The 10,442-nt window shown below is 35.0% G+C and overlaps 1 protein-coding gene across 1 annotated transcript; it reads right to left on the bottom strand.

Moving 5' to 3' along the window:
• Positions 1-1,226: 1,226 nt before the first annotated feature.
• Positions 1,227-7,287, bottom strand: LOC123549784 (uncharacterized). The gene is made up of 6 exons (XM_053524132.1): positions 7,279-7,287; positions 6,761-6,904; positions 6,069-6,280; positions 5,732-5,800; positions 5,418-5,513; positions 1,227-4,928 (listed from the first exon to the last, which is right to left on the bottom strand). Exons 1-6 carry the CDS (start codon positions 7,285-7,287, stop codon positions 4,904-4,906), a joined length of 555 nt encoding a protein of 184 aa, XP_053380107.1. The 3' UTR covers positions 1,227-4,903.
• Positions 7,288-10,442: the final 3,155 nt, after the last annotated feature.

Raw genomic sequence — 10,442 nt, 5'->3', positions numbered from 1 at the left:
TTGTCGGCGTCGGCGTCGGCGTTGCCTGGTTAAGTTTTATGTTTAGGTCAGCTTTTCTCCTAAACTATCAAAGCTATTGCTTTGAAACTTGGAATACTTGTTCACCATCATAAGCTGACCCTGTATAGCAAGAAACATAACTCCATCTTACTTTTTGCAAGATTTATGGCCCCTTTTGTACTTAGAAAATATCAGATTTCTTGGTTAAGTTTTATGTTTAGGTCAACTTTTCTCCTAAACTATCAAAGCTTTTGCTTTGAAACTTGGAATACTTGTTCACCATCATAAGCAGACCCTGTACATCAAGAAACATAACTCCATCTTGCTTTTTGCAAGAATTATTGCCCCTTTTGGACTTAGAAAATCAGTTTTCTTGGTTAAGTTTTATGTTTAGGTCAGCTTTTAACCTAAACTATCAAAGCTATTCCTTTAAAACTTGCAACACTTGTTCACCATCATAAGCTGACCCTGTACAGCAAGAAACATAATTCCATCCTGCTTTTTGCAAGATTTATGGCCCCTTTTGGACTTAGAAAATATCAGATTTCTTGGTTAAGTTTTATGTTTAGGTCAACTTTTTCTCTTAAACTATCAAAGCTATTGCTTTAAAACTTGCAACTCTTGTTCACCATCATAAGCTGACCCTGTACAGCAAGCAACATAACTCCATCCTGCTTTTTGCAATAATTATTGCCCCTTTTGGACTTAGAAAAATCATTTTCTTGGTTGAATATTATGTTTAAGTCAACTTTTCTCATAAACTATCAAAGCTATTACTTTAAAACTTGCAACAGTTTTTCACCATCATAAGTGGACACTGTACATCAAGAAACATAACTCTATCCTGCTTTTTGCAAGAGTGATGGCCTTTTTTAGACTTAGAAAATCATGGGTAGGACAATATTTCTATTATACAAAAAAAATCAGATGAGCGTCAGCACCCGCAAGACGGTGCTCTTGTTCACCTATACAGTGCCTTTTCTTTGATGTATAAAAGGAAAAACTGTGAATATAAAACCCTTATGAAAGTTCTAGTTTAGGTCTTTGAGACCTTTTTTTACATTCAACTACTGATGTTTATCATTTGAGTTTGTTTGCTTATGATTGACACTTTTGAGATACAGTTTGTATTGTCTTTAGACTACAGGAAATTATGAGGAATTTTCAAGTGATGTTATTTTCAACATCCAAAATAAAGCTGAAGTAACTACAGTCTGTCAGTAATATATCATTTATTAATAACAGTCATGAGTTCTATCTACATATCAAAAGCTTAACAATGGTTAGTTAGTGTCTTGTAAAAAGGAAGGGTTTCTAAGTACTGAAAAAAATCATCAGAAATGCTAGTCACACACAGATTAGGTAAACCAACAAATGTAACAGTTTTATAGAAATTAGTCTATTATTGTGTGCATTTGTATAAAGAACTCATTGTAAGCTTACAAAAAGTAACTCCACACATAAATGAAATTGTTCCATGAATTTCTTAGACATCCTTTGTATTTTATGAACAAGCATTTGTAAATTAAGCAATTCTATGCAAGAAATGTATGAAATTAACACAATTGTTTTCATTTTTTATGCTGTTTCTAAGCAATGGGACTGGCTATGTTGGTCGGACAATAGGTACAAAGATTCATGTGTTTCTATATAGAACTATTTTTATCATATCTTCACCAAACTATAGAATAAGTAAGAACAAAATGTTTCAACAAAGTTTAGTCAGTAGCCGAACAGCCCCATAATTCTATAGTTAAAACCATATAACTCCCAGCATTTGAACAGTTTAGCTCCAATTCACTAAACTGGTTCTTACCTTTGGTAGTAAGTAACATTCAAGTAACCCTGACCTTTTACCCTAAAAAATTAATTGGGTAAGGTACACATGAAGACCAAGATAGCTATGAAGTTTCAAGGCCCTAGGTGAAATTCTTGCCCAGATATTGCACAGAAACCATTTTCAATGTTTGACCCAGTGACCCCGAAGATAAAATGAGGTCATGTACACATCAATACTAACATAGGTATGAAGTTTCAAAGTCCTAGGTGTTACTTGTCCAGATATTGAGTAAACACAAAGTTAACATGTTCAGATTCCTTTGACTCAGTGACCTAGATATCATCTGAGGTCATACAGAGGTTTACATGTTCAGGTTCCTTTGACCCTGATATCATTTGAGGTCATACAGAGGTTTACATGTTCAGGTTCCTTTTACCCTGATATCATTTGAGGTCATATACACATAAAGACCAATTTAACTATAAACTTTCAAAGTCTTAGGCCAGATACTGAGCAAAAATTATTTTCAATGTTCAAGTCCCAGTGACCTTGACTTAGTGACCTTGAAATCATTAGAGGTCATGTTCACATCAAAACCATCATAAATTGGAAGTATCAAGATCCTAGGTGAAATACTAGTCCAGATATTGAATAAAAACAACCAAGCTAACATGTTCATGTCCCTGTGACCTTGACCTTTGAAGCAGTGACCTTTTAACAAAAATGTTAATGTAGACATAAAGACCAACAGCATTATTTCGAAGTTCCAAGGTCTTAGGTGAAATACTTGTCCATATATCATGCAGAATTCATTTTTTCAATGTTCGGGTCATTGTAATCTTTACATTCGATTCAGTGACATTGAAATCAATAGAGGCCATGTACAAATAAAGTCCATCATACCAACATGTCTAGCTATTGAATGAACAATAACGTTAACATGAGACTCGTTATTCCATCCTTCATAAGCCAGACCAAGCCAAAAATAGAAATTGTGTGTCGCTATTTCTCGGTAAAAATCCGTAAGTACTGTTAGTATACTGTAGCCAGAGGCTTCTGCCTCATGAGTACTCCAGAAATCATTTACAGTCAAACTTGTTTTTAAATACCACCTTACCATGGTAAATTTATGTAACGAACTTGTCCATCCTTCAATTACGACAGTACCATTAACTGTTAAAAAGGGGTGCTTACCAAAACGTATTGACTGAATGGTATACAGTGCAGATGATGATCAGAGGCAGAATCAGTTGTGTCCAGCATGATAAGGGTTAAAAGAGACTACCTGGCTCCAGGGACCACATGTTTTGTTTCTAAATTATAACAGTGTATTTTAACCCATGAAAAAAGACCATTTGTCTTTCACAAGGGTGGTATTTATAGACAAGTTTGACCGTATTGCCCATTAACTGGTTAATCTGTCTGATACAAACTTTTTGGACTATCATGAGATTGTATCATGTATCATACACCATGATGTCATATGTCCTCTTATTAAATGGAGTATTTTTTATCATTAGCTGAAAAAATACAAATACATCTAATATGTCAGATATAAAATTCAGCCATTTTGAAGAGAAGTCCATTATTGATCAGATATATATTCCAGCAAATAGAATTATGCCTTTTTGTGTAATGAAGTCACTATTAAAATGACTATGGTGTACAGGCCTACTTTACTGATCAAATAGCTTATCTTTGAATCTCCTGTTCTACAGAATTGGTCAGATTTCCTGACTGGGTTTATGACATTTTGGCACTTGTTATATGTACAACTTACAAAGAAAATAAACAGCATGTGGATTCAAGACTTTTGCTCTTTGGTTTGGTTATAGTGTAACTTACCCTCTCAAATGGTTTGAACAAATAAGAAATACTCTACTGGGTGCCTACCAGTCACTGGACAGGAATATATACTTGACAAACGTAATTACGGCTTTGTTTCGATTATATCGCAGTAATCTGCTAATCGGAAACATTCAGCACTGTTTTCATTTTCATATATCAATATTGACTGACAAATAAGAGTAAACGAGGAAAATCGTACCAATTCTCACCCGTGTTTACAAAACTGCTGTCCTCTGACCTTGGGGCATTGGAATGGCAGTGCGCATGCGCAACTTGATTTATTTTTGGGGGTCACCAAGTGGGTCTCAAACAATTACATGTATAGCACAGACCCCTACAACTGCAGATGACAGTTTTCTTTTTGATTCAGTCCTCACTTGGATCACATATTGGTAAAACATAATACTGTTTCTGTAAAATGAATGAACGTCTGTATCATTTGCTAGGTCATGTGTTAATACCGCACGAGTGAATGCCCTTGCATATGATAATATATATTTACATCCATTCCGAGCCTCATTTGTATAAAAATATATTTATAGATTGCTTGGGTTTTCTGAAAGTAACAAAAACGGAAAGAGATTTGATTGTTGGCTCCTTATGGTGGCATAAGCACCGAGGTATTTTCTGCAGATAGTACTTCGTTTAAAATGGTAACATGGGTAAATCACTGCTGTTATGTAGTTCGACCCCGAGGATAGTTTAACACTTTGAATGTGCATGAAAAGATGTTTCTAGAAGGCGTAGAAGACAGATGGACATAATCAGTTTTTTTCGGTACAATTGTCATCGTCAAATAAAAATAATCAGTCTTTGAAATATTTGTCCGGTGACTATTCCACCTTGTTTGATTTAATGCATTTCATTACCCCTTTTGAGCCTCAAGATATACGATGTTTTACGTCCGATTGTTTGAGTTTTTTACATTTTCGGAAGACAAATGAGCTGAAGTTTTATCGGGGCAAATTTCATGTTTTTGTGTTAATTTTTTATAAAACGGCAATGGAAAATCCCAGATTTCTGTCCGGTGACTGGTCGGCACCCAGTACATTTATTCAATCCTCAATATTTTTGAGATTTTGCAAATGTTTATTTCATATATGGTAGAATAATGGATATCTTTCTGTCCTGAAGTCCTGTTCTATGACAATTCACGCAAGACTATATTTGTGTAAGTTGCATTCACTTCTCATCAAATCTGGATTTCTTGGAAGCCATTAAAAAGTTTGTGTATGTCTTTGGCACTTTCTCTTTGTAGCAGCTGTATGATCCACTTCATTTAGAGAAGCATCTATGAAGTCTATACAATTTAAATATGTGAAATGCACTAGAGGACAATGCAATCATTTCAATTCATTACAATTTGGAGAAATATCTTGCAAAGAATGTCAAAGATCAATACAAACTTTCTTTAAAAACCTTAAACATAAAGACAGAGCTACAGAACACCTACAAAAAATTACCTAAATCCATAACAGATTAGATAACTGCTGAGATGCTGTTTTACATGATATAACTTCTAAGTCCAGAAAAAAAAATCATAATTCAGGATTGCAGTAGGGAAAAAATTCATACATGTGATCTATGGACAACTCTGACAGGTACAAGCCTGCACCATGAGAATACTGCCAAATAGTTTATACTTGGATACCAACATTTTTTTCATAAATGACAATAGCAGCTTTAGAACAGATAAAAGGAGAAATATTGGCCTTCTTTACCGGCATGGGATGAATTATGAATAGAAATATCAATTAGAAAAAAAAAGAAGAAATTTCACAATACCAACCTAAATTCGCCATTCTTATTCATCAGAAATGGTCTTTCCTTGTGAATCTGATAGTCCAGTCCTGCCAAGTAGTTTCTTGCTTTATAGACTGGATACCTACAACACATTACTCAGTTTAGAGCTTTCATGTTTTCATGAAATGATAATAGTCCCATTATGTTGTGTAAATATTTTATTGTCTGCTGACAAATATCAAATACATAAACTCTCAAGGTATCTGAATCTAGAGTTATAGAGATTAATTTTGTAATATTAGCTGAGGAGTACAATGAGTTTTACTGCAGCATGTAAAGAACTTTTTTTTTCATACTTACGTGTAGGCAAATCTTTTAGCACAGTTCACAAGGATATGTTCATGGAATGTTTCCAGTTCTCCAGTGTGCCTGTAATATAAAATATAAAACAGTGAAAGATATGCCCACAATAAAAATTAATACATCATAAAAACAATAAATACCTATGCTCAATTACATACTTTTATATTTCAAGAAGTATGAACCTCCTTACTTTCACATTTCTTACTATTTAATTATGGACTTTTGATACTAATGTTAGAAAACGGACTACTGCATCTTGTGATTACATGATATGTCTTGTTTCAGAGGTCTGTTGCAATATTGACTTCATTGGTTATTCATGACTATTTCCTACCTGAAGTCAGCATAATGGTGAAGGTTGTGAAGGAACCGTGTGTCTAGCATGACATGTGTCAATGCCTCATGTGCAGGAGATCCTGCTTCAAGCCACTTGTCGTCTTCCTTCTCTTCCAATTCCTCGAGCTCACATTTTGGCTCTATTGCATCATCACCAGAAATCCATTCATGCACATTAGTCACATGATGAAGTGCACCTCTCCACCTTGCCTAGCAAATAACAACACGTGCTACAGTCCCACAACACCTTCATTGAAATGTGCTGCATAAATAGTATCGATAAAAGTTGATGATTTTTTTTCTGACAACCTCCCTTACATTTATCCAACAAACTGATAATTCATTACTATGAGTTTGTCCTTTCAGGAAAAGTACAAAAAAAAAAAAAAACAACAGAATTAGCAAAAATATTTTATGTAAATAAAAATGATAACCACATTTTAACAAAGGTGATATGAGCCTTTAGTGTAACAGAATTGTAAAAGATCAGAATTAGTTTAGAAGTGGGCGTTTATGAAAATTTAGTCATTAAGTCTTATTTCTATGCAAATATTACATGCTTTTCATTTCATCCAGGCTTTGTTTTTGGTAACTTGGAATATTATGAAAAAGTAATGTAAATAATGAGCAGGTAGACTATCACATTAATCCAGAGAACTCTTTTTGTTTAAAACGACAAAATGAACATACCGGCAAGACATCTTCATTGCCATTAGCAATTTGACAACAATGCCAAAAATGATTTATCAGGTCTGGCACCCATGGCCTCAGGTCTTTGTTTCTGGTCTCAGCTGCTACCTGGAATAAGTTGAAATCTGCAAATTTTCTTTCTAACTATCTGTTGATAAAGGGAAAGAACTTGACCTTAAACTTTCATGGATATCTTGTTTATCCATCTGAATGGCAAGCAAATCGAAATAATTCACAAGCGTTCTGCACTGCTTATTTATAGATAGCCGTCTGATTTTACATACAGTTTAACATGCATGTTTGAAATTGTATACTTATGAAGAACTACTTTGCTTGCAATTCATATCAACTTTTTCTATAATCTTATAGATACTATACATTTATATAAAGCTATTAAAGAAAACACATTTTATATTAGTTCAGAAACTATAGCCGCTTTTTAGAAAAGCACATCTTTCCCACACCGTTTCAGTGCTTTGATTATCAAAACAAGTTTCAAGGGCCATTATCCGAAGTACCTTTGCCATTCAGGCAAGTTATATACCTTGGCCGAGGTGTTATGGTCAAACACATTTTCTTCAAGTTTGGTGAAGATCAAATGAGCAATAATTGACTTAAGAGTACAGACAAGCTTTGTGACAGACAGTAGTTAATCAATATGCCTCCCACACCACTGTGTGGTAGATACAGCCAAAGAAGTATAAAATACACAGAATGGCAACTGGCTGTAATCTTGCGTGAGCTCGTGTCAGAGCGTGATTCGGCGTTATCTTGCTAAAAACAAACATCGGCGAGCATGGAGTTACAATTTGTACCTTTAAACTACATTTAAAATACATGTTAGCTTCTAAAACAAAATTAGTTTAATGTGAAATGGTCTTAAGACACGAAGTACACAGTTTTTTTTTGCCATCGAAAGAAGCGTGGTCATACGGTGATAATCATTTTACCGATGAATAATTGCTTTCCCATACAAAATGGCGCGTGGAGAAAGCGCCACTTCCGGTAAACGAGATCTCGTTTTTTTGTCACGGGAGGTTGGCGAGATCTGCTCTATATGCCTTTCAAGTTGCCAATCTATTTATTTTTATAGCTCTTTGATATAGCTTAGATATTTCACATGTAGCATTGCCTGATGGACCTCTACAACATTTGTTCAAATCATGATCCCCAGTGTCAAAATTGACCCTTCCCAAGGGGTCACTTGATTTTACATAGGAAAATCTTCAAAAATTTTCTAAAAATAAACCAAAAGGCCTAGAGCTTAGATATTTGACATGTAGCATTGCCTAGTGGACCGCTACAAAACTTGTTCAAATTTTCTAAATTTTGAAATGTTAATAAATCACAAAAATTATGATACTACTGTGAAACACCGCTCGCTCGAGCATCGATGACTTGAGTACCCGGCCTCGCTCGAGCAATTTATGTGGTCCCGGCCGATTTCCTTCTATTTTCTATGTGAAATTACAATGGCTGGGTAGAGCATTGATAACTCGATCGCTCGAGCATAACACCTGGTCCCTTTGTATTAATTTACTATTTGCTTCTTCTGGCAAACTCGAGCAGAGGTGTCAAAAATTTTCACACTTTCGGTGGTCAGAATGTATCGGTTAATTAAAAATTTTCACACGCTGTGAGAATTGTGTGGTCTATTCCACGACTTCCCTAAATGTTTGTTTGACGGTATATTTGATCTGATTAATGAGATCAATTATTGATAAAGGGTTGAAAAAAAAGTTCTATTGATCAAATATCGATCTATTATTGATTACTTATTACTATTGATCCCGCAGAAAAGAAGTTCTAAGTAATCAATAATTGATCGTTATGAAATCTTAGTATTTTAATCAGCAGTTGTTTGCATGCAAATGAAGGAAATTATAAAACAAAATTCTATTTTCGACTTATGTTGGTCAGTGCAAAAGTTACACATCTTGTGTCATATGATGTGGGTAATGTTGCTGAACAACTATCTTAAGTTAGAATAAAATTCATTCAGTAATAACAGAGGTAGAGTGAAAGTGCATCAAAACTTTAACCTAAAATTCTAAGTAAAAAGGGGGAATAATTCATGAAAAAATTGTGCCAGAGTTATGCACCTTGTGTCATATAATGTGGGTGGTGCTGTTGAACAACTAGTTTAAGTTTGAATCAAATCCACTCAGTAATAACAGAGATAGAGTGAAAGTGCATAAAACTTTAACCTGAAAATCTAAGTGGAAAGGGGGGATAATTCATGAAATATTGGTGCCAGAGTTATGGCCCTTATGTCAGATGATGTGGATGATGATGAGGAATAAGTACTTCAAGTTTGAATCAAATCCATCAAGTAATTACAGAGATAAGTTGAAAAAAGAGAGTGTAAAAAAGACTTAAACCAAGGTGGGGACGCGGAAAGACATTGACGCTGACGCCGGGGCAAGTAGGATGGCTCTCCTTATACTTCGTATAGTCGAGCTGAAAATCCCTCCATGCATGAAGAAGAAATGCTCAGAACAAAGTCATTTTTGAATTTGACCTGTAAGTGTGACCTTAGAGATAGGAACCTGGGGTTTGCGCATGACACTTCGTCTCACTGAGGTTAACATTCATGCCAAATATAAACAAGATTGCTCCATGCATGTCAAAGTTATGGTCCGGACAAATAAATCCAGACAGACGGATGCACGCACATACACCGAACAGCCATTTGGACAACTATGTCTTCGCTTCTGCAAGCGGGCTCGACAAAAAGCTTTTAACTTCTGTAGCAACACCGACTTCTTCTAAGTATTGTTCTCCCCCACTATATGCAGACGTCGTCAAAACAGCAATCTGTCATCACTAAGCAGGATTGACGCAACTTTTGCTCCTTTCCTTTTGCTGTTCATACGAAATGAATGTCGAATTTTTCAATGGAAAAGAATAGGGCGAATGTGAATATTAATTTTCGCGACTTTTTTTCTAGAAATAGCAAAATACAATTATTTTTCAGTTATGAGTCACCTATGTAAATAACAGAATTTGAAAGAAAATGAAGCTTTTTCCCCTCTGCTTTTCTGAGGACTTGGGACCTCCAGATTTCCAGTCTGTCACTGTTCAGATTCACATACATTCACTTCTCATTAATATGAAGTAAAGTGCTAGTGTGAATCAATCAAAGACAAACTAAATCAGGTAGCATTAGAAATCCTTCATTCTTTATGGGCAAAAATCACCCTTTTAAATTTCTGAATTCCAAAACATCTACTGTAAACCTAAACAAGAGCTGTCGGAAGACAGCAACGCTCGACTATTCAACAACCTTGTCGAATGAGTGAATACGAAAGTCAAAAAAGGGACATAATTTAGTAAAAAAGCAAAACAGGGTTATGGAACCTGCATAGTGCTTATCAGCTCATGACAGTGGACAAGTGTGTGAAGTTTCAATCCATTCCCATTGGTGGGTACTGAGATACCAGCTTACATATAGGAATTTAACCAAAAACTCCTAAGTTGAAAAAGGAGCATAATTTTGTAAAATGGAAAGTTGAGTTATCGACCCTTTGCATTGCAAGTCATATCATGACAGTGAACAAGTGTGTGAAATTTCGATGCTTTCCCATCAGTGGATACTGAGATACCAGCTTACATACAAAAACTTAACCAAAAAAAAGGGGCATAATTTTGAAAAAAAGCAAATAAAGTTATGGGACCTGCT

The sequence above is a fragment of the Mercenaria mercenaria genome, chromosome 15 (genome assembly GCF_021730395.1).
Source record: "Mercenaria mercenaria strain notata chromosome 15, MADL_Memer_1, whole genome shotgun sequence".
NCBI classification, from domain to species: domain Eukaryota; kingdom Metazoa; phylum Mollusca; class Bivalvia; order Venerida; family Veneridae; genus Mercenaria; species Mercenaria mercenaria.
This window is presented reverse-complemented; position numbering and strand designations above follow the sequence as displayed.